This window comes from Mustela putorius, unplaced genomic scaffold (assembly GCF_011764305.1).
Source record: "Mustela putorius furo isolate JIRA1106 unplaced genomic scaffold, ASM1176430v1.1 tig00000430_pilon_pilon_pilon, whole genome shotgun sequence".
Classification (NCBI taxonomy): Eukaryota; Metazoa; Chordata; class Mammalia; order Carnivora; family Mustelidae; genus Mustela; species Mustela putorius.
The window spans coordinates 3,322,266-3,347,544 of NW_025421377.1; the positions used below are offsets into that span (position 1 = coordinate 3,322,266).

General features: G+C 39.7%; 1 protein-coding gene across 4 annotated transcripts in view; it reads left to right on the forward strand.

Annotated features, from left to right (window-relative positions):
* Positions 1–25,279, forward strand: part of ATP10D (ATPase phospholipid transporting 10D (putative)) — a 104,110-nt gene that overhangs the window by 40,443 nt on the left and 38,388 nt on the right. For all 4 annotated transcript variants that reach the window (XM_013062691.2, XM_004764927.3, XM_013062692.2 and 1 more), the window contains 6 exons: positions 972–1,057; positions 9,262–9,368; positions 9,653–9,784; positions 10,190–10,317; positions 10,436–10,688; positions 19,578–19,816. In XM_013062691.2, the coding sequence (XP_012918145.1) occupies positions 972–1,057; positions 9,262–9,368; positions 9,653–9,784; positions 10,190–10,317; positions 10,436–10,688; positions 19,578–19,816 (945 nt within the window). The remainder of the gene's footprint in view (positions 1–971; positions 1,058–9,261; positions 9,369–9,652; positions 9,785–10,189; positions 10,318–10,435; positions 10,689–19,577; positions 19,817–25,279) is intronic.

Sequence of the window (25,279 nt, forward strand, 5' to 3'; positions counted from 1 at the left end):
CCTACCTCATGGGGGTTTAAAGAAGAAATTAATATATTTAAAGTACACAGTTGAGATTCTAGTACATCAGAAGAACTCAAAAACTGATTAACAAATCAAATCATATGATTATATAACTCAGATTTTTCATACATTTGCTGTGGTATGTTAATACATTACAAGCTATATCAGTAGTATTTCTTTTATTAGGCAAACATTTCATAGAAAAACAAGGAAATGAGATAAAGTTCCCATGGCTTATTCTTCGCGAATCCATGCCTGTGTTCTAGAAGCACACTTTGCTTATTTGCTCACTGGTTTTATCAAGCATTCTTAAATTCTCATTCAGTCCATTAGGGAATTTTGTAAGATGCTGCTGTCCAGATTATTTTTAAATTTTTGAATAAAGTATGCTGGGATTAAATATTTATGTGCTCAGAATGTTCATTTATGTGCTTAATCTCAGACACTTCCTGCATGATTAAAGAATAACAACAGAGTATCTTCAGCTTTTCAGTGCTTTCTGTGTAAGAGAGTGTTTGCTATAGGAGTAGAAGGTCTCCTTTGCAGAGTCCTGCGTGGATTCCAGTGTATGATTCGGACCTTCTTATTACCAGTAGATGCCTATGAATGTTCTGGGACCGGCCCAGTCCTACTCAGTCATTTGTGATTATGCCTGTACTTTTCTTCATTTTATTCATTTGGGTAATTGGTGACATAAATTTTGTGGCAAGAATGAATTGGTTTTATCTTAAAGAGCTGGTGGGAGGATTAAACACTTAAAAATCAATTTTTTAAGATGCTGATGTCCAGCTTATTTTTAAATTTTTAAATAAAAATTTCAGGGATTAAATGTATATGTGCTCAGAATGTACACATATATGGTTAATGCAAATGAAGTGGTATACATAAAATTGTCATCTTTTTGACATTGACTTCTTCATGTGTTGTGATTTTTACATGTATAAATAGTTACTTATCTTTTTTTTTAGGACTCTGAAGTTGATCCAGAGAAATTCTCCAGTAAGATAGAATGTGAAAGTCCAAATAATGACCTGAACAGATTCCGAGGCTATCTGTGAGTGATACATGACTTACCCTCCTTGGTGTGAGTGAAATTGTGTATTGCAATTATATTTAATTAACTCAGTAAAATTCTTGTGTCTGTATATCCAAGTTAAATCACCAAAGGCCATGTGTTTAGCCATCTATTAATTTAGCTTTATCTTAATCGTTTAGTTAAATATTTACTTATGTGTGATTTAAAAACAATAAGAAAATCTTGTTCTTAAAAAAATTGTAAAAAGTCTCTGTTAGTAGTGTGAGAATGTTTTCCACAATCTCTGTAGTAAGCCTAAGACATGGTGTTTGGAAGGAGGTGTCTGGAAAGAACTGGCAATCTAGGTGACAGGATAGTGTCCTCCTGCAGAATTAGAGTACCAGGTGGATATTTCTGGTTGGCAAAAGTTAGCCAAGGATTTGGAACATGGGTAAGAAAAAGTATGGGAAGTCATAACAGTGTTCATTTTGAAGACATCTCGTGGCATGTATGTCCCTTGTATGCTAGAATTTGAGGTCTTACCTAATTTCAGCATAGCTTTGGCTACTTAAGTGCTTTATGCCTTGAACCAAGTTATTTACTCTTTTCAAGCTTCAGTTTCCTGAGAGGAAAGAATTTAAGAGGAAACAATTAGACCTGCTTCATAGTGGTGATCTTAAGAGAAAATGGTAGAGAAAATTTCCAACACCAGAGTTACCCTGATTCCAAAGCAGACAAAGACATTTAAAGAAAGACCAGTATTCTGCATGAACATAGATGTAGGAATTCTGCACAAAATTATAGCAAATCGAACCCCACAATGTCAAAAGGATAACACATTGTTACCCAGTGGGACTTATTCCAAAAATGCAGGGTTGATTTAATACTAGAAAATCAAGTGATGTAATCTACCATATTAATAAACCATAATTAACAAATTGAAAAAGAAAGACCACTTTAATGATCATCCATGGATGTAGACAAAGCATTTGACAAAATCTAACTTCCATTCTTGCAAACTAGAAATAGAAAGGAACTTTCTCAATCTGATAAAGGCATCTATGAAGAACCTACAGTTAGAGTCATTCTTAATGGTGCAAGACTAAAGGCTTTTAAATGTTTTTCCCCTTAGATCAGGAGGAAGACATGGATATTTACTCTTACCACTTTTATTCAAGATTGCACAGCTGGTTCTAGCTGGTGCAGTCAGGCAAGGAAAGGCAATAAAAGCTATCAAATAAGAAAGAAATAAAACTGCCTTTTATTTATAGATGGTTTTATGTTCTTTGTGGAAAATCTGATAAAATGTGTAAGAATTTAATAAGTGAATTTAGGGGTGCCTGGGTGGCTAAGTGGGTTAAAGCCTCTGCCTTCCACTCAGGTCATGATCCCAGGGTCTTGGGATCTAGCCCCACATCGGACTCTCTTCTCAGCAGGGAGCCTGCTTCCCCTACCCCCTCTCTCTGTCTGCCTCTCTGCCTGCTTGTGATCTCTATCAAATAAATAAATAAAATGTTAAAAAAAAGTAAGTGAATTTAACAGTGTTGTAGGAAACATCAACATATAGAAATCAATTGTATTTCTAAATATTAGCAATAAGCAACCATATATTGAAATTTTTCAAAATACAACTTATAATAGCATCAGAAAAAATGAAATACCCGAGGATAATTCTGACAAAAGATGTGAAAGACCTGCACCCTCAAAACCATGGAACATTGCTGGGAGAAATTAAAGACCTAAATAGTTGGAAAGATGTATGTTGTTCATGGGTTGAAAGACTCAATATTTTTAGGGTGTCAGTTTGTCTCTAAATTGATCTGTAGATTTAGTGTAATCCCAATCAAAATCCCAACATGGTTTTGGGGTGTTTTTTGTTGTTGTTGTTGTGTATTTTGGTCTTTTTTTTTTTTTAAAAGAAGGGCAAAAGACATGAACAGACACTTCTCCAAAGGAAGCATACAAATGGCTAACAGACACATGAAAAAGTGTTCAACATCAGGGAAATTCAAATCAAAACCACATTAAGATACCACCTTATACCAGCTACAATGGCAAAAATTAACAAGGCAGGAAACAACAAATGTTGGAGAGGACGTAGAGAAAGGGGAACCCTGTTGGTGGGAATGCAAGTTGGTGCAGCCACTTTGGAAAACAGTATCGAGGTTCCTCAAAAAGATAAAAATGAGCTGCCCTATGACCCAGCAATTGCACTACTGGGTATTTACCCCAAGGATACAGATGTAATGAAAAGGGGCACATGCCCCCTAATGTTCTTAGCAGCAATGTCCACAGTAGGCAAACCGTGGAAGGAGCCAAGATGCCCTTCAACAGATGAATGGTTAAAGAAGATGTGGTTCATATATACAATGGAATATTACTCAGCCATCAGAAAGGACGAATACCTATCATTTGCATGGACATGGATGGAACTGGAGGGGATTATGCAAGATGAAATAAGACAAGCAGAGAAAGCCAATTATATAGTTTCACTTATGTGTGGAACATATGGAATAGCATGGAGGACATTAGGAAGGGAAAAATGAAGGGGGCGGGGAACCAGAGGAGAAGATGAATCATGAGGGACTGTGGACACTGGGAAACAAACTGGGGGTTTCAGAGGGGAGAAAGGTGGGGGGGATGGTTTAGCCCAGAGATGGGTATTAAGGAGGGGACGGATTGCAAGGAGCCCTGGGTGTTGTATGTAAACAATGAATCATGGAGCACTACTTCAGAAACGAATGAAGTGCTATATGGTGACTAACATCACATAAAAAATAGAAGTAAAAATTAAAGAAATCAAGTTTATTCTGAAAATTTATATGGGGATGCAAAGGACCTATGTTAACGTAAAACAACTTTGAAAAGAACAGAGTGGGAGGGCTAACACCACCTGATTTCAAGGCTTCTTATAAAGGTACAGTAATCAAGTTAGTGTTGTTTTGGCATAAAGACAGACCAGGAGATCAGAAGACATTGGAAGAGTATAGAGTCTAGAAATTGATCCACACATTTATAGGCAACTGGTTTTTGTTATCCATTAATGTGCCTTTGACAAACGTACACAAGCAATTTAGTAAAGAAAGATTACTGTTTTCAGCAAATGATGCTGTTACAATTGGATGTTCACATTATAACAAATAAACTTCAAGCCCTACCTCTCAACCGTGTAAAAAAAACTTAACCAAAAATGGAGCCTGTGGTTAAATGTAACCCTGCTTACACAAAGAAGAGACATAAGGGATATCTTTGAAACCTGAGATTAGGCAAAGATTTTTTGGATACAAGACCCAAACCGCAATACAGAAAAGGACAAAAAATACAAAAAAGAACTTCATCGGGGCGCCTGGGTGGCTCAGTGGGTTAAGCCCCTGCCTTCGGCTCAGGTCATGATCTCAGGGTCCTGGGATCGAGTCCCGCATGGGGCTCTCTGCTCAGCAGGGAGCCTGCTTCCCTCTCTCTCTCTCTCTGCCTGCCTCTCCATCTACTTGTGATTTCTCTCTGTCAAATAAATAAATAAAATCTAAAAAAAAAAAAAAAGAACTTCATCAAAATTACAACTGCTTTCTCTTCAATGACACTGTTAAGAGGAGAATATTCGTAATGCATGCATCAGATGTAAGACTTGTGTTCAGAATATGTAAAGACATCTCAAAACTAAGTAATAAGAAAACAAACACTACAGTCTTTTAAATGGTTAAAAAAAGTTTGAACAGACACTTCACTAGAAAAGCTATGTAGATGACAAATAGCTATGTGAAAAAATACATGTTAAAACCACAAGACTACAACTGCTACAGTTAAAAAGACCCAAGTGTAGAAGCACTGGTGAGTGTGTAGAGGATCCAGAACACCCATATACCACTTGTGGGACCATATAAAGTACCATATACCACTTGTGGGACCATATAAAGTACACTTTAAAAAACAATTTAGAAGTTTCTTAAAAAGTTAAACATGTGCCCACTGTTCGATCTGGCCGTTCCACTTCTAGGGAGTTAGCTAAGAGAAAATAAAACATTTCTTCATACAAAAACCTGCACACAAATATTCATAGCAGCTTTATTTGTGAGAGTCCAGAACTGGAAACAACCCAAATGCCCATCAGCAGGTGCATGGATAAACGAATTGGATATCCATACCATGTAATACTACTCAGCAAAAAGGAATTCACTGGTGATACATGCAACAGCATGGGTACATCTCAGAATATCACGCTCATCCGTGAAAGAAGCCAGGTGGAAAAGAATATATACTATGTGATTTGATTTATATAATTTCTTAAAAATAAAAGCTAATTTATAGTGATGCGAAGCAGATGAGTGAGTGAGCTTCTTAACCAAATTTCTGAAACTGGAGTCCTGGTCTACCTTGTCAGCTTCTTTCTTCATCCACGTCGGACATGATTTTTTTCTTACAAGACACATTGGAACATCATTTGCTGTTGTGGGTACTCAGTCTTGCCACAGAGCCCTTACCTAGTTCTAGGGCCCCATTAACCTCCTGACTCTCCAGTTATCACTTGACTCCAGATTCCCTAATGCCGTGTTTGCCTGCTCTTTGTTTTTTACATTCCCGTTGGGCTTCTCTGATATGGGTCTATTTCAGGTGTGGTGCTTTACTTTCTGATTAGCATGGTCTGACCACTGGACTTGCCCTCCTCTTGGAATCTACATCCAAAAGATGGCTCCCTGTTTCCTCTCCCTCCCTCAGTGATTGGACTTCCCTGGGTCTGCTCTGTTAACACCTCAATTAAGAGCTGGCTTCTGCAACGTGCAGGGAAGCATTGAATGAGTCAGCCCAGGTAGATACAATGATTTTATGTGGAATTATTTTTATCTACCAGACTAGCTTCTTATCCCTTACCTGCTCTGTGGTCTGTTTTCTAAAATCAACCAAAATTGAGATGCTCGCTTTCATATGGTGACTTTTCTAGTCTTACTTCCAGGCAGAACTGACATTCTCCCTATTTGTGCCCACAGTTATACTGAATATCAGATTTCTGTCGTAATAATATCTATAATAATTGTATTACACTTACATATTTCTTTTTTTTTTAAGCCTCGCTCCCCCCCCCTTTTTTTTAAGATTTTATTTATTTATTTGACAGAGAGATCACAAGTAGGCGGAGAGGCAGGCAGAGAGAGAAGGGGAAGCAGGCTCCCTGCTGAGCAGAGAGCCTGATGCGGGGCTCAATCCCAGGACACTGAGATCATGACCTGAGCTGAAGGCAGTGGCTTAATCCACTGAGCCACCCAGGCGCCCCACACGTACATATTTCTTTATCAATTGCCTCCCCTTAGACCACAAGGAACCAAGACTGTGTGTGGTTGTCTGTCCCCAGCATCTGAGTGGGAGTGCTGGGCATGTGGCAGATGTAACCTAGCTTCTTCAATGGATGAGAGCTCTGTGTGGACAGTCTGTGCTTCATATAGAGTCCAAAGGTCCCACATCATTAGTGCCAAATATATACCTATCAAGGGCAGAACCTGTTTAATGCCGGGCAGACACAGCTAGGATGGGAGTTAGGCTTTGATCTAATGACAGTAACCTAGAGTGCTGTAATGGTGAAAAATAAAGATCCTGGGGCGGGGGGGGGGGGAATCTAAAATCTTACCGAGAAACTTTGGAAATGCTTGTGTATGTTAAATAGGTTCGAAGTTTCTGGGGATAGTGAATCCTAGATTGATGAGGATTGTGTGGTCCTTGTCTGGGAATACTACATGAAATGTGAATGTTGGGACTTAAATTCTTCATCTGTAAAACCAGGAAGTAGAATTAAATTAAGCCCAAGGATACTACTGACCTTCACTGTGACTCTGTGGTTGTCTGTACATAAAACCACATACACGAAAGAATGTAAACATCTCTTAAAGAAGATGTTTACAAATTACAGGAGTGAAGGGACAAATCAATTTTCTTTGTCGTTTGTGGTATGAAACCTTCTTTGAAGAGTTATTTTTTTTTCCTTGCAATTCCAGATAACAATTTTCCTATATGTAAGAAAAAAGAAACAACTTAATGACTGAATATATTGCTTAGAAAACAGTCTAATTTTAATTCTGAAATTAAGAGGGCATTTTCAAAATAGGTGAAATACATTACTTTTTGCTTATTTAAGAAAAATTCCAGTTATTTTTCAATTTTTGCCACTATTATAACTTAATCAACTATTACTTTGATAATTTTTAAATTGTTTATTGCAGAAAATTTCAAGCATGCAGAAACTGGAAGAAAAAATATAATGAACACCCAAAGGCTCTCACCCAGTTTTAACTATTTCATAATTTTGCCAACTTTGTTTTAATTATCTTCCTATTTCTTTCCTCTTTGCATTTCATTGTAAATACTTCACTAGGAATACATAGCAGTAAAGGACCAGAACCATAACATTATTATCACACCTAACTACATAAAGAATAATTTCTTGTTATCATTTAATACTTAGTTTTTGTTCAGACTTTTCCAGTTATCTCAAAAATTTCTTTGTTGATATTCTAGATATCAAAATTTTTTGTTAGATATCCTAACCAGGATCCGAACAAGGTCTGCCCATTTCATTTAACGGTTGACACGTCTCTAAATTTTTCCTCCCAAGAAATTAGGCCAGTTAGCCTGTAGAATGTATCCCTTTCTAGACTGAGCCGCTTGCCTTCTTCCCGAGTTGAGTCCTCCCTGCTTCTCCCTGTGCCCCCTTGCCGTCCATTTGCTGAATAAGCCAGGGTCATTTCGCCTGCGGTTTACTGCACTTAGATTTTGCAGACTGCATCCTTGTGGTGGTGGTGAACCTTGTTTTCCGGCCCTCTGACTTCCTGTAAACTGTCTAGGAGCACTTTCTTTTTTTCCTTTTTCTTTTTCTTTTTTTTAAATTTAATTTTATTTTTTTGGTGTCTATTCATTGTTTATGCACCACACCCACTGCTCCATGCAATCCGTGCCCTCCTTAATACCCACCATTAGGTTCACCCAACTTCCCACCTCCCTCCCCTCCAAAACCCTCAGTTTGTTTCTCAGAGTCCACAGTCTCTCATGGTTCATCTTCCCCTCTGATTTTCCCCAACTCCCTTCTCCTGTCCTTCTTCTAATGTCCGCTGTGTTATTCCTTATGCTCCACAAATAAGCGAAACCATATGTAATTGGCTCTCTCTGCTTGACTTATTTCACTCAGCATAATCTACTCCAGTCCCATCCATGTTGATACAAAAGTTGGGTATTTGTCCTTTCTGGTGGAGGCATAACACTCCATTGTATATATGGACTATATCCTCTTCATCCATTCATCCGTTGAAGGGCATCTTGTCTCTTTCCAGTTTGGCAACTGTGGCCATTTGCTGCTATAAACATTGGGATATAGATGGCCCTTCTTTTCACTACATCTGTATCTTTGCGGTAAATACCCAGGAGTGCAATTGCAGGGTCATAGGAAAGCTCTATTTTTAATTTCTTAAGGAATCTCCACACTGTTCTCCAAAGTGGCTGCACCAATTTGCATTCCCACCAACAGTGTCAGAGGGTTCCAGGGGCACTTTCAAATCTGATGCAAGAAATAGTTTCTGTTTCTACAGAGGTAGACGTAGATATACACATATACACACACGCAGGAAATATTGCATACAATTTCAAAGTCTTCACAGATCTCTTGATGCCATAGTCTCTAGGTTGATTTTCTGTTACAGAGGCTTGATTAGGACCCTTTGGAGACTGTTCCATACTATCTGGAGGCCTGTGATGTCCCTTGTTGCATTGGTAGTTCTGTTAAGATTGGTGTTCTCTATCTTATCCTTTTATTATAAAACTCCTCATCAGTCTGTCACCTAATGATTTTAGCAGCACAGGTTACCATGGCCTAGAACAATCCTTGATTCCATCCAGGTCGAAAATGGTAATTTCCTAATCGTATCAAGAACTTTATCCTTGTCTGTTACTAAGTTACCTGAAATACAGTTTGTACTTGAGTAACAGTTACTTATTTGGAATATTTCTGAGTTTTTGTAAAAGTTGACAATCGGTGAATAATGGAAAACAATGGTAATTGAAACTTTTTGCATCTTTCTCTGAGCCAAAGTAAAATAACAAAAACAAATGGCCCAGAGATTTGAAACCTTTCTTGTGAACTGCTCGACAGAATACTTCCAGTCAAAAAACCTCAAAATCCATGATTTTTATTTTTGCATCCCCATGTTTGCTATTTATTTCCCCCCCAGTTTTACTATGTAAAAATGAATCTCTGTGCTCTCTTATAGAGAACATTCCAACAAAGAACGCGTGGGTCTCAGTAAAGAAAATTTACTACTTAGAGGATGCACCATTAGAAACACAGAGGCCGTGGCGGGCATTGTAGTTTATGCAGGTTAGTGACACTCCTCATTTTCACGGTTGTCTCCTCTGTGTTTTTCTTCAAGTTAACATTTTCTGTTTATTCAGAACGCAGTCTACAAAAGCAGAAAGCAAATTTTGTCTTGATAAGCTTAATCCTTGGTCTCTGTTTTTCTAAATGGATCGCAAAAGCAAACTAAATTAGCAAAATATATCATGCAACTACTCTTTGTTAAATCATCTGTCACAGAGACTTAAAAACATGATACTTGCTATCTGGCTTTAATTTGCATATTTTCTGACATGTTACCTGTGTAGGCCATGAAACCAAAGCAATGCTGAACAACAGTGGTCCAAGGTATAAGCGCAGCAAATTAGAAAGAAGAGCAAATACAGATGTCCTCTGGTGTGTCCTACTTTTGGTTGTGATGTGTTTAACTGGTGCATTGGGTAGGTAAAATAAGAGTTTTGTATACTGACCTCTTTTCAGCAAGATCTTTATTTGAAGGTTTTTTTTTTTTTTTCAAAATATTTATGAATATTTGACTTCTGCAAAGGAGATTTTTATTTGCCAGTAATAGTTTCCCTCACATCTCTGTCTTTCTCATTTTGTGATCTGAAAGGCATTAATGTTGATGATAGCCAGTTACATGTGCCCACAGTAGGAAAGGGACCTGGGAAGAGATTTGAAGAGAGACCGAGACAGGAGAATGTGGAGCCTTTTGCTTTTCATTTTGTTTTCAGAAATAAGCAATTGGTGTTCATCCAAAATAAATACTCTTATTTAGGAATGAAGTTCTATATTTACATAATACATATGTACTATCCTTTTCATGTCTGTGTGTTTTTTGAAAGGGCATGGAATCTGGTTGAGTAGATATGAAAACATAATGTTTTTTAATATCCCTGAGCCTGACGGACATGTCATATCACCAGTGTTGGCAGGATTCTATATGTTTTGGACCATGATCATTTTGTTACAGGTAATTTCTCTTGAGCTCATCATAGAATTTTAAGATCTTTGTTACTTACCCAACTATATTTGGTTTCTCAAACTTCCTTTTCCCTCTGACATTGTTTAAATTATTTGGTTCCTCTTAGGTCTTGATTCCCATTTCACTCTATGTTTCCATTGAAATCGTGAAGCTTGGACAGATATATTTTATTCAAAGTGATGTGGATTTCTACAATGAGAAAATGGATTCTACCGTACAGTGCCGAGCCCTCAACATCACCGAGGATCTTGGACAGATTCAGTATCTCTTTTCTGATAAGACAGGAACTCTAACTGAGAATAAGATGGTTTTCCGAAGATGTAGTGTGGCAGGCTTCGATTACTGCCATGAAGAAAATGGTGAGTGTTGGGTTTCTGTGAAAACCAACCCTAAGATTGGTCATTTTTGGCACCCAGTTAAAGCTTTGATAGTTCTAGCATATGGGTGCTGTACCTCATCAAAAGAGGCATTAAGCTTCATTGTGCTTTCAAAAGCTAGTAGGTCAGAGTCAAGGGGTCTACTGCCGTAGTTTCTTCAAAAGGGAGGAAAATCCTACTAATAGCAGTAGGAGGTGGGAGATGAGGTACAGTGAGAATAGAGTATTATAGATACTTTGAGAATCTAATGAAACTATGACCATCTCCCTAAGAAATATTTTGAATCTAATGAAACAACTGAATCTCCATAAGAAATATTTTGAAAATAATTCCAGAGGGAGGGGTACATCTTCTCCCTAACCCATTACATCTTCCTTTAGCCATAGATATCCATTGATTCTTGGTTAAGAACACATAGTTTAAGAATAAATATAATGAGCTAAACTTCTGAGGCTAAGTAAATAATACAAATGGCAAGCTTTCTTTAAAGAACTGAACTACATTAATTTTGTTATTTATAAAAGTAATATGCACTCCTATGAAAATAGTTCTGAGAACTGCCCATAACTAATTAAAAACCTTACTCTCTAGAGGTTAACCACCATTAACAATTTGATGAACATATAACTCCATATTCTTTTATATGTGAACATACATATTTGCACATTTTCCCTTTTACAGGTTAGAACAGTTACATTATTTCTTTTTGCGGTTTGCTTGTTTTATTCAACACTATCTCATGGATTTTTTTTTCTGAGTGAGCTCATAACTTAACATTAAGTGCATGGTATTGCACTGTATGTGGTCACGCTTACTTTGCTATTGTAACAATACTTTCAGTGAACATACTCAATTATCACTTACTCATTCAACATAAATTTTGTGAGCACCTAATCTGTGGTACAAGTCCCTTGATCTCATGTAGCTTTTAGAGTTTAAGGCAAGGAGACATAATTAAAGATTATGATATGTAAAAGAAAACTCACCAAGTAGTATGCATTTTTGTACATACATGTTTGTACATATCTTATTTTTATGAGATACCTTTCTAGAGTGGTATTATTGGCTCCAGAGGAATGCACATATAAAATTTTTATAGATCCTACAAAATTTACCTCTAAAATATTGTGCTGATTTACATTTCTACCACCCAGAAAAACAATACCCGCTTTTCACACCAGCCATAATGGGATTAAGTTACTCTTAATCTGTGTGATTTTTGTCTACTCAGCACTTCATTGCCTTAATTTGTCTCTGATTAGCAATGAGATGCTTAACTTTTTATGTGTTCATTGGCCTTTTGAATTTCCTTGGTACAGTGGTCATTTCCTTTCCCTATTTTGTAGGAAGATTTTATCTATTAAGGCAGGGCTGGCGTTCAGCTCGTTGTTCAGTCTAGGTTGTCTGTGGCCACTGTGCATGTTCATTAGGGGGCTTGTATTGAACTGAATGTTAAATAATTTGTCCCTGTGATATTATCCTTCTGTGTGTGATGAGTGTTTTCCTGCTTCTTCATTTATCACTGTATTAGTTTTCTACTGCCAGATAACAAATTATGACAAATTTAGTGACCTTAAACAACACAAATATACTGTCTCATGGCTTTTGTGGGGCTTGGAGCCTGGGTGTTGGATGGTGGCATCCCCCCTCAGGGTCTGTCACCAAGCTGAAATTTAGTGTCTGTTCCAAGTGTCTGAAATTTAGGGACTGTTCCGAGCTCCTAGAGGTGGCCCACTGTTGCTTACCAGATAGCCTCTTCCTAGCGTCCTAGTTTGCTTCCTCAAAGCCTCAGCATAATTTCTAGCTTTGAATTTCTCTGACTTCAGGGAAGTGCTGTCACTCTTCTTTTTACCTCATGAGATCAGATCTACCTAGGATAGTCTTCTTTTAGATTAACTCAGATTCAGCTGGGTTAGCTGCTTGGTCACATCTGCAAAATCTTCCCAAGGTTTCCATCTAACATAAGTGAATCACAGAAGCGAAACCCCATAGTACCCGGAAGGTATGTTCCGGTCAGGGGGATCAGAAACTTGGGGGCCATCTTAGAATTCTGTCTAGCATGGTCTCTTAGGGTGTTTCTAACTTGTCAGAATTTTTATGTTTATTAAATCTTGTCAGCTATTATGAATATTAATAAGATTACGAATATTATAATTCCTGTCAGTAGTGTTAAACCCGGCCCAAAATTTTGAAAAATATAACTATTTTCTCCTAGATATACATACATACATGCATACATATATGTGTATATGTATTTTTAAGATTTTATTCATGAGTTGGGACAGGGGTAGATGGAGAGGAAGAATCTTTTTTTTTTTAAAGATGGTATTTATTTATTTGTCAGAGAGTGAGAATACAAACAGGGAGAGCAGCCAGCAGAGCAGGTGGAGGGAGAAGCAGGCTCCATGCCGAGCAGGGAGCTCAATGTGGGACTGTATCCAAGGACCCTGGGATCATGACCTGAGCCAAAGGCAGAGGTTTAACTGACTGAGCCACCTAGGCACCCTCCTAGGCACATGTATTTTTTTTTTTTAAGATTTTATTTATTTATTTGACAGAGAAAGAGATCACAAGCAGGCAGAGAGGCAGGCAGAGGGAGAGAGAGAAGCTGGCTCCCTGCTGAGCAGAGAGCCTGACATGGGACTCGATCCCAGGACCCTGGGATCATGACCCGAGCCGAAGGCAGCAGCTTAACCCACTGAGCCACCCAGGCACCCCTAGGCACATGTATTTTTTAAGCTGGGTTTTGTTACCTGTGAACGCGAGGAATAAAATGTTGAATATTTATTGCATAATCACTATAGAAATCTAAAAAATAGCTATTCATATTGGATATATTGATACTCTGCATTGTTTCATCTTCTTCAGTGTATTTTTGTTACCAAAGCAATATTGTAGAAAATTCCAGATAAGCTAAAAGAAGAAAATTTAAAAGCCATCAATAATGCCCACCAGAGTGGACCACAGTTAGCACTTTTGTACATTTCTTTTGAGTCTTTTTTTGTACACATTAATATATATATATATATATATATTTAGTGGCATTATGGTGTGCTTTTGTTTTTACAACCATTTTTCTTAAGACTTCCTCATGACTACCTTTCTGTTCTCTTTTCTCTACCTTAGGCAGAGAAGGTACCAAGTGACTGAAAATCCTACACTACCCTGACTGAACTGTTTGTGCACCATGGGTGTTGCACTTCTAGAGGCTATGCTATATTGCACTATAATAACTGCCAACATGTATATAAATAATCCACCTCAGTGTAGCTGAACTTTCACACCCATTTGTGAGATTTGTGTCCTCCATAATGTTTGACTCTAGATCCCTGTTTTGAAGAAGTATCTTATAGTAGTAATGTTTCACAAAATGTACAGTGGAAAGCACTGCCTTGTTTTTTGTATTAGGAGTATTTAAGAGGGCTAGTACCACCCTTTCCTATCCCAGTCCTTGAGATGGGAGTCCCCACATTTGGCTCAGCAAGTGTGTCTCCTCTGTAGCCCCTTAGGCAGAGAAGGTACCAAGTGACTGAAAATCCTGTGCTACCCTGACTGAACTGTTTGTGCTCCATGGGTGTTGCACTCCTTCTAGAAGGTTCCAGCTTTGCCTGGGAGCAGATCTCTGCCATAGATACATCCAGAGTTCCGGGTCTCCTTTCTGTAATGGCTTAAAAACAAAGACATGTACATACACACTCTGATTGACAAAGGAGGGAATAGTAGGGGCTACTGCTCTCCAGAATTTAATGCTGAGACATACTATGTTCACTAAAATGAAAGCTAGTTAACTCTTTTTAGGATTTGCGGGCAAAAGATTTGATCTTTCCATAAAGAACATTGTTGCTAGGAAAGAGCCCCGTGTACGTATGCATTTAAACTAAACACATCTGACAACAATTTGATGTTTTAAAACCTTGCAACATAGGGGCACCTGGCTGGCTCAGCTGGAAGAGCGTGTGGCTCTTGATCTCAAGGTCATGAATTTGAGCCCCGCATTTGGTACAGAGATTATGTAAATCAGTAAACTTAAAAAAAAAAAAAGTAAAATTAATAAACTTAAAAAAAATAAAAAAATTGCAACTTAGAAATTTGGTCTATGGACTCAGCAGCAAAGATATTTCTTTAAAAGATTACTGAAAGAGGTTGTCTTTTTTAAAATAATTTTTTAGTGTAGAATATTATTAGATTTACAGATGCTATTAAGGGTTCGTTGTGCCCCCCATCCAGTTTCCTTTGTCGTTAACATCTTATATTAGTCATATAATACATTTGTCATAAGTAATGAAATACTATTGACATGGTATTATTAACTGAAATCCATACTTCAGTCAGGTTTCTTCATTTTTACCTTATCTTCAAGGATCCCATCCAGGAGACCTTGGGACAGTCACTTAGATTTGACAGCTTTTCAAGCTTTCTGTTTTTGGATGACTCTATTTCTGAAGGGCGCTATTTAGGGATTTTGTAGAATGTTTCTCACTTTCAGTTTGTCTAGCGAGTCTTTATGGTGCACGATTTGTGAATGTGATCTCTACAGTGGTAGCCCCTAGCAGTTTCCAAGAACAAGGATTTTGGAATCCGGCCTCCTGAGTCTGATTCCCGTCTTTACTGCCTACAAGCTGAGTGACTCTGGGCAAGTTATCTAATTTCTCTGGGCCTCAATAAAAAGGATCAGTATTATTCATGAAGATAATTCATGAACAGCTACTTGGAGCATGGCACAAAATAAGTTCTTTATCAGTAAGAGCTGCTATTGTGGTTGTAATTATAGTTCTCAAAATAAATAGATTGATCTTTTGGGGAGCTCATGGTCCAGTGTGGAAGACAGACATGGAAATGTAAAAATATGTGAGTGTCATTAAGATTAAAGTCTGGTGTTCTTGTTGCATACTGTTTTGATTTTTAGCAGTCAGTGTAGGAAGCGAATTTAGCTCTGATCAAGATTTGGAGCCTAGAGGATATCGGGCAAAGAAATTTTTGGAATGCTGGAAATGCACAGGGAGTTAGTTTAGAAGGAAAGATTTGTGTATCAAAGATATGCGGATGATACAGTTGGACGAAGCTTAGCTGGGCATGCTGTTTATAACAGGTCAAAGTTGGGATGCTGGAAATGTTTGGGGGATTAGTTCATAGCAAAATGTTTGGCAGATATGGTGATATAGTTGGGAGAAATCCATGAGCATGGTGTGTTGTTCGTTTTTGGTTTTGGCCCTTTGGGGAGCACATTGAAAAGTGTATAAACTTTTTGTTCTATAGACTCTTGCTGACTTCTTCCAGATAGCAAATAAATATAAATAATGGGCCATGAATAGGTTATTAGCTATTTGAAGGGTGAGTCAGAAGAGAAGATGAGGGATTAAATAAGGAGAAATAAAGTAGTTGACCTAGAAGCTAATCCAATACCTTCCTTGAGTCAAAGGAAAGACTACATACTTTGTATTTTCTCCTTTGGGTTGGAAGGCAAGGATTCTTGCCCCACTCCCTTTCATGGAACTAATTAGAACCAGCTTTAAGAGACATATGAAAATCTTCATGATCATTTGGGTAGATTTTGTTGACCAATATGGTAATATGCTTTTCCTTCTCATGCCCAATTGTTGAGAAATTTTCCGAGTCTACAAGTATTACTCCAGTAGCTTTGTTTTCTGAATCAAATTATAACTTTACTGGTCTATTTCCTTCTCATAGTTTTTTACAAAATGATTAAAGATTACCCCATGTGTTCTTCAGTCCTATTTATTGAACAAGTTTGTTCTGTCCTAAGGGCTGAGCTCTCTGGCATTATAGTAATTACACAATTGCATGGTGACTGATTTCCCTAATGATGGCTAGAAAAACTTCCTGTATAGCCCTTGTGTTTCTATAGGTTTTGTAATACTGTAATTATTTTATTTATTTTTATTTTTAAAAGATTTTATTTATTTATTTGACAGAGAGAGATCACAAGTAGGCAGAGAGAGAAAGAGAGAGGGAAGCAGGCTCCCCTTTGAGCAGAGAGCCCAATGCGGGGCTCCATCCCAGGACCCTGAGATCATGATCTGAGCTGAAGGCAGAGGCTTAACCCACCGAGCCAGCCAGGCGCCCCTGTAATTATTTATTTTAAAAATGGTATCACATACTAGTAAATTTCTTTAGCTGTTCAAGGACGTATCAACCTCAGCACTATTGACATTTTTGGCTGCATTATTCTTCATCATGGGGGCTGTCCTGTGCCTTCTAAGATGTTTAGATGCTTCCTTGGACTCTGCCCACTGAATGCCAGTAGCACTCCTGCCCAAGTTGTGACAAACAAAGTGTGTAAAGGCATTGTGAAATGTTTGGGGGAATAGAGTCACCCCTTGTTGAGAGTCTCTGAACTAATCTATCATATACCAATGACTGCTAAAGAGATAGAAGTAGTGGATACATGTACTGGCTTTGGAGTCAGGAAGATCGAAATTCATATCCCAGCTCTGCCCCCAACTAGCTATTTAACCTTGGTCAGAAGACCATGTCCCTTGGTCAGAAGACAGATCCCCCAAGGATCTGTCTGGATCTTAGCCTCTCTTAGCTATAAAGTGGAGCAGTGATGGTTTCTACCTGGTAGCATTATGTTTAAGATGAAAAAGGAAGATGTAGACGTTTGTAAAGGAACTTAGACGCCTGATTGAAAGGAGGTCCTCAATAAATGTTAAGTCCCTACCCCACAACTTTCCCTTGATCCCAGATAGAGACTATTAAACAGGATATGCAGACATTCTTTATTTTATAAATTAACTTGCCAAAGCCATACCCTATATTTAGTAACTAGACTTGGCCTGAATACAGACAACTAGCAATTCAACAAGTACATATTTACTGATTGTCCACTCTGTATTCCAGACACTGGTTATCATGATAAATAAGACAGACAAGGACCCTGTTCTCAAAGAGCTTCTATTGGAGAAAATAGATGCAAATAAATTAATTCTTAAATCAAGAAAAAAATGAAAAGTGCTTTCCAGAGAATTAAAATGGGTTGTTATGATACAGAATGATCGAAAGTCACTTTGGATTGGGTGGGGGGGGGGGTAAGGCCTCTCTAATATTTAGAGCTTAGATCTAAATAACACGCTTGAAGTTCAGGTGCAAAAACCTACCAGTGAGAGGCAGCAGCTGGAATAGAGGCCCTCAGGGTAAAATGAGCTTGGCAGTTTTCAAAGTAAGAAGAGAAGGCCAGCGAGGCTGGACTGTGGAGAAGCGTGGAAGAAGAAGGGGCAGGAATGTTCAAGAAGTCAGCTGCGATCAGATCATTTTGAGCTATGGAAGCCAAAATAAGGGAAGTTTTGTGCATGAACAATCTGCTCTGCTTTATGTTTTAGGAAGATCACTCTAGCTACTGGTTGAGGAATGGAGTGCAGAGGGGCAGGGAGACCAGTGATGAGGCTATTTGCACTGGCCCAGTTGGGATGTGATGGTGGCTTGGACTAAGGTCATGAAGATGGAGAGAGTTTGAGATATTTGAGATGTGTTTTGGATAAATAATAGATAGCTATTGGTGATGTTTTACATATGGGTGCCGGGGAAGACCAGGAGAATCAAGGAGACTCCTAGATTTTTGGCACAAGTAGCTGGATAAATATTTAGGTCCTGTCTACAAAGACGGGGAAGGCCAGAGGAAGAGTAAGTTAGAGGGAGAAGTGAGGAAGAGCTCTTCTTTGGCCATATCAAATGTAAGATATCTAGTATCTATTTAGTCAACAAATATTTACTGAGTATTAGTAAATACGGCTCTGGGAATATCACATTAACATGTTAATATCATATTAACAAAATAGACAAAACTCTGCCTTTTTGGGAGTTTATATTCTAGTGGATGTTTCAAAAAAATAAAAACAAGATCTATAGTGTTTAGATGGTGTTAAGTACTGCAGTAGGGTTTATAATAGTGTGTTGTATCTGGCAAGCTTTTGCTGTCAAGGGATGTGGTAAGAGACTTGAGAAAGGTAAGAGAGTGAGCTCTGTGGATATCTGCTTAAAGAGTCCACTAGACATCCAGCTGGAAGTATCAAGTAGAGAGTTAGATATATATAGGAGTCTGGATTCCAATTAGAAATTGGAGTTGAAGTTACAGGTTTGGAAGTCAGGTGCATATGAAATGATATTTCAAATATAAGGCCAGGTGACATGACCAAGGAAGAGTCTAGAGGTGGAGCAGGGAAAGAGTTCCTGCAGCAGCTTGGTGTTTGAGGGCTGAAGAGAAGACAGCAGGAGAATCTAAGAAGGAACGGCCATTAAAGTAGGAGGAAGAACAGGTACGGATGGTGTCGGAGAAGCCCAAAGAGCCGTTCAGAGAGAATGGTCAGCTCTGTTGGATGTTACTAAGAGCGCAGATAAGATATGGACGGATGCGGTAATTGGATTTGGTAATGTGGAGCTCATGGGTGACCTTGCCAGGAGTAGTGTCGGTGGGCAGACAGGGACAGAAAGCCATGAGACTGGTTGAGGAGAGATTGGTGTCAGCATAAGGGGAGAATTGTAAGGGTGAAGTCCTTGAGAAGGCTGGCGGGGTGGGAGACAGATTGCAAATTGAGAAAGCTTGGCAATTGAAACTTTATCAATAGTAGTAGTAGTAGTAGCAGTAGTAGTAGTAGTGGTAAAAACAAGAGTTTGGATACGGGTGTGGAGAGGTTGGTAGATTTGCTGATGGGATAAGAAGGGAGTTGCTTCCTAACTGCTTCTACTTTTCTTAGCAAGGTAGGTTCATTAAGGGAATCTGGAGATTTTGGGGATTTTGGAGGGCAGATTTGGGGAGGAGGTGATGTGTGAGAGCTGTTGAAGTAAATGCCTGACATACTCAACCTGCAAGCGCTTCTTCTCAGGTAAGGACCCCGTGTGATTTTTCTCTTTCAGCCAAGAGGTTAGAGTCCTACCAGGAAGCAATCTCTGAAGATGAAGATTCCACTGACACTCCGGTCGACTCCCTCAGCAATATGGTGAAACCCAGGGCCCCCAGCTGCAGGTCGGTTCATAACGGGCCCTTGGGAAGTAAATGCTCGAATCATCTTGCTGGGAGCTGTTCAGCTCTGGGAAGTAGAGAAGGAGCCAGTGAAGTGCCTCACTCCAGACAGGCTGCTTTCAGTAGCCCCATTGTAAGTGTGAATGCGTGACTTGAATTTTGCACATCCGTCATGAATAATGAAAGAACGTTCCGTAATTGTGACAGAGCCCAACACTGTTGTCTTTCCTACCTGAGAAGAGACTGCGTAATTGCCGTTTAGTGTAATTGCCACACATCATTAGAAATATAAGCAAACACTATTGCAACTTCCTGATTTGTGGGATGATTCAGTGTTGAGAGATAATATATCATTTCTGAAAAAGCCTGGTGTTTCTGATCGGGGCCAGTCATGTCTGAGCCTGAAGAAGGCTGCTGGGGTTTAAGGCACTTGGCTCACTCTCAGAGCCCCAAAGCTTGGCAGGGTTGTTTCACAGACAGGGAAGGATGTCTGAATCCCAGGCAAATTCAAGTACCCTCCTAAAGCCTTTTTATCTTTCTGCATTCCTCCCCCACATCCCACCACACCTGTGTCCTCTTCCCCTTTCCCAGTCCTCAGTATGACATTTTCTCATATTTCCATTTTAAAGCTCAGCTGGGTGTTGCTTGATTCCCAGAGGGAAGTGTTGAACAGTGTTTAGTCACACTTACTGATGAACCCGTTTTACTGCCAGAAAATAGAGAGCGCCACGTGGAAGATAGGAAAGACGGACGACACTTCCATGAAAGAGCTAGAGGTCGCAAGTTTTGCCATACTTAACATTGCTTCAGTAAAAATTCAGCTGCCTGATTTCTGCCCTCCACAGTTCATTAATACTTGTGTTTTCCCAAGATGAGAGGATTCCCCAGCCGTGAGACTAGTAACTGGTTGATCTTTAAAATAGGCAGCTTGTAACAAGAACGAATCTACTTTGGGGGAATCTTTGGGTTTCTGCGTTGAATTTATTGTATGGTTTTCATAGTAGCGATGTGATCTGAGTAGACCCCAGTGAGCTCGCTGGTCCTAGAAAGGCCCTGAGGGGACTCTCTTGGCTCTTTTTGAAGTTGCCAGTGAAAATTGCATCCACGAGGGTGATATTTCAGTACAACTCATTTCGTTAATTTCTGTGGCACTAAGATATAAAACCTGGCCTAGTGGATCTTGGACATAGATCAGACCCTTCCAAACATCTAGCCTTAATTTTCCTCCCAACTTTTGAAAGAGAAATAGGGAAAAAATGCATCTAGCCTCTTCTGTGCACTCACTTTAAGGCCATATCAGGAAAAGGGACATATGTCTGGCTGGGTTAGGAGAGCGCATGACTCTTGATCTCGTGCGGGGTTGTGGGTTCGAGCCCCACATTGGGTGTAGAGATTACTTGAAAGTAAAATCTTTTTTAAAAAGACTATATCTGGAATAGATATCGATTTTCCTCTCTTTTCACCTTTTCCTCTACTAAGCTTTTACATTTTTCAAGGACATGAAGTTACCACCTGTTGACTCATGTTTCCTTGGAAGTAGTAGGGCCTGGCTACCCAGAGGGCCTGTGCTCTACCCACGCTCTCAGTTTCCTGATTTAGTCTCATTGTCTTCTTAGAAAAAAATGATATTTCTTAGCCTGTTCTTTCATCTGTACCATTTCTTCCATCCAAAATGTACTCTCCCCTCCCGGCAACCTACCTCTGTCTACCAAACCTGATGGAATACTTACTTCTTATAATACTTAGTTCTTACTTCAAATATTCTTCCTTCTTTTTTTTTTTTATTATACATTTTTTTTTTTTTAATTTGAGGGAGAAAAAAAGCCCTCACGCAAGCGGTGGGAAGGCTTGAGAAGGAGGGGGAGAGGAAGAGGGAAGGAATCCCAAGCAGACCCTGCAGAGCCCCACTTAGGGCTTGATCTCACAACCCTGAGATCATGACCTGAGCTGAATCCAAGAGTCAGTTGCTTATCGGACTGAGCCCCCCAGGCGCCCCTAAATATTCTTCCTTCGGAAGACTTCTCAGACTCTTCTCAGATCCTGAGCTCTCTGTACACATTCCCTCCCTTCCTTGGTTCTAATTTATTTCTTATTTCTGCCTCTGACATACACCATTAACTCCTTGAGAGCAAGAACTCTCATCTTGACTCCTCAGCATTCGGTGTAGTGTCTTGTGTGTCCATTCTTGACAAGTAGGTTTTTTGGTTTTGTTTTGTTTTTTAAGATTTTTTTTTTATTCATGAGAGAGAGAGAGAGAGTGAGAGAGAGAGAGAGCACACAAGCAAGGGGAGCAGCAGGCAGAGGGAGAAAGAGCAGCAGACTCCCCGCTAAGCAGGGCGGCAATCCCAGGATGTTGGGGTCATGGCCCGAGCTGAAGGCAAATGCTTAACTGACTGAGCCACCCAGGTGCCCCTCAAGAGGTAGTTTTGAAGGTTGTTAAATGAAGCTGATGACCACGCTCAGTCTCCCCATTCAGTCCAATTTTTTTTTTCTTACTTGCCCTATACTTCAAGGTCATGTGTCATTCTCATTGCGTGGACACACTGGGGTTGTTGTTTGGTTTTGTGTTTTCAAAACCACACCTGTTATATATAGGATAAAGAGGTAGGTGTTCCTTGAGATCCGAGATCCTTTCACTCTTGCTCTAGACAAGTTCATTTTACCCTTTCTGTAGACGTGAGATTATTTTGAGAAAGCTATCAATTCTTTGTCCTGAAAAATTAGCATCTCTAAAAATTTTGCCCACAATTGCAGAAGCCTGTCCGTGGAGCCCGGGTTCAGAATACAAATGTAAGGAATCCCACGGAGGACATTAGGAGAAGGGGGAATGAAGGCGGGGAAACTGGAGGGGAGATGAACCATGAGAGACTATGGACTCTGGGAAGCAAACGGAGGGTTTTAGAAGGGACGGGGGTGGGGGATTGGGTGAGCCTGGTGATGGGTATTAAGGAGGGCACGGATTACATGGAGCACTGGGTGTTACAGGCAAACAATGAATCATGGAACACGACATCAAAAACTAATGATGTCCTGTATGGTGACTAACACAACATAATAAAAAAAAGAATCAATTTAATTAAAAAAAGAAGACCAACTTGAGAGCACATCGGGAGCCATGATGTCTAGAAACGGAAGATTGTAAGATGGCACCTTGGACGGGGAGGCGAGTTGAGTGCCAGGGGTGAGGATCCTAGGCAGGGCACCGGCAAATATATGCCAACCTTTGGGAATTAAAATGTCACTGAGACCCCTGAGTCCTAGGTTCATTTTACCTATTTGAAATAGAAACCTTTTCCTTGTAGGCCAGTGTTTCTGTGCTTCTTTGGTCCTCTCTCTGCTTTCATTCAGTGAGAGCGTTGTTCATTTTGCCTGGGTAGCTGCTAGAGCCCTGTGTGATCTCCTATCTGTCATTGAGGCCTTAGCTTAGAATCACCTTGTCGGTAAACCATCCCTACCACCTAATCCAAAGTTCTTTCCACCCCCATCTCCACCCTGTCTCTCTCTGTCTCATTCTAGAAGCATCTTACTTGTTCACAGGTTAGTGTTTGGATCTGATATCTCCTCACATTAGAATGTGAGCTCCATGCAAGCTAGGATCCTATCTGCTCTAGGCACCTCTCTTTCCCTGAGAGTGCCTGACACCATAGATCAGCAAAATATTGATGGGATCAGTGAATGAATGAATGAATGGCTTAGTGAAAAACAGTGGCAAAATACTAGACACTGGGATATAGAATGAATATGACATGTCCCTGTCCTTTGGTTTTATTCTAAGTAGAGGAGACAGACATATCAATACATACCTACCATCCTGTGTTATAGATGCCGTAATGGTGGGTTAAACCAGAGTAGAGCAAGGGCGCAAAGAGGGGAGTGATCGACTCTCAGGGGATGAGGAGGGATCGAGAAGGGCCACAGAAGAGACGTAAAACTTGAGTTGGGATTAAACTAATGAGTTAGGGGTTTGCCGAGGAGAAAAGGAAGGGCATGTAGGGCAGGCTGTGTGGCAACTGTGGGGGCTCCAAGACAAGGGGCTGTGGACGAACGTGGTGTAGGGGAGGAACGACCATGTGTGGTTGTGGGGGCTCGTCTTTTTCCTTCAGGTCTGTGGTGGTCAGGAATCTGAGGGAGCCAGAAGAAGGCTCGTGTGTCCATACTTCAGCCACTTTAGGTGGGCCATTGAGCCCCTAAAGCTGGAGTAGGATGGCAGTGGGAAATGAAGTAAGAGCCATGGCCACTGGGAGAACTGGGGGAGGAACGGGGGGCACTATTAAGGCCATCGTAAAGCTTCAGCCAGCACTGTTAGAGGGCAAAGAGAGGTCTTGGCCAACATTTGCTTGTTTAATCAGACCTGCAACCTGGTAGGAAGGCGCAATATGAATCATGAAAATCTAAAGTTTTAAATAGGCAGATGGTATATAAGATTCAGACAAAGATTCAGGACCACCAACATGAAACAAGATAAGGCTTTGTTTAACTGTAGGAAACTATCCACATTGTGCTTAAATTCAGTTAGGAGGATAACTTTTCTCTGCATTTAAAAAAAAAATGTCTATTTGAGTCAAAGTGGGAGGGGTTTATGTATGTTTTCTAAAGAGTGGCATCTTTTTTTTTTAAAGATCTTTTTTTTATATTCATTTATTTGACAGACAGATCACAAGTAGGCAGAGAGGCAGGCAGAGAGAGAGAGGAAGTAGGTTCCCTGCCCAGCAGAGAGCCAGACTCAGGCCTTGATCCCAGGACCCTGAGATCATGACCTGAGCCACTGAGCCACCCAGGCGCCCGAGTGGCATCTTTTTATTCTGTTTCTCCAGCGCCTACTTATATAATATAAAAGCAGCAAGTGTTTGGTAGTCGTGTACAATAAAATTTTATTCTTCTCCATGTACTGGGTTTTGAGTTAGGGATCCAAAGATCAATACAGGATGGTCCTTCCATTAAAGGAACTTAACAAATTCTAAGAACGAAATGCGCCTGGTATCATTTAAAGCAGCATGATGTGGGCCTGGCTCTTGGGGTAATCAGAGTTCCGAGAAGGCAGAAGCTGTCCATCACAGAAAAAAAGAGCAAAATCCAATTTTGTAATACAGGGTTTCAGTGAGGAAGATTTGGATCTCAGAAAAGATCCTATCTTTTTTTTTTTCTTTTTGTATCCTCTAGATACAGTCCTAGAGATCAGAGTTGCATGTGATAACTCTGTACCTTCTCTTCAGTTCAGCAGCTAAGTATCTTAGTTACTAGGGATTAATTTATTTAGAGAGACCAACTTAAGTGAAAGAATGTTACGTGCCTGCAGCTCAGTATGATACAGATCTTTCCTTAAATCTCGGGGGCTCTTCTTTCATGTCTTGTGTTATGGTTGTCTTGTGTGGTCCTGAGTTTCTGGGTTTTTCCCACATTTAAGAGTACTTTTTGTAAACACAGTTTTGCTGACAAGAGCCCCGCTTTTGAAAGGGTCTAGTATTTCTTCTCTTCTTAGGCTCATGGTCCAGCTTCTTGGTTCAGGCAGCCGTCACATTCCCCCACTGGCTTGTAAGACAGCTTATGTCAATAGTGTTTACCACAAAAGTGAAAGGTAGAGACCTTTCAATCGTCT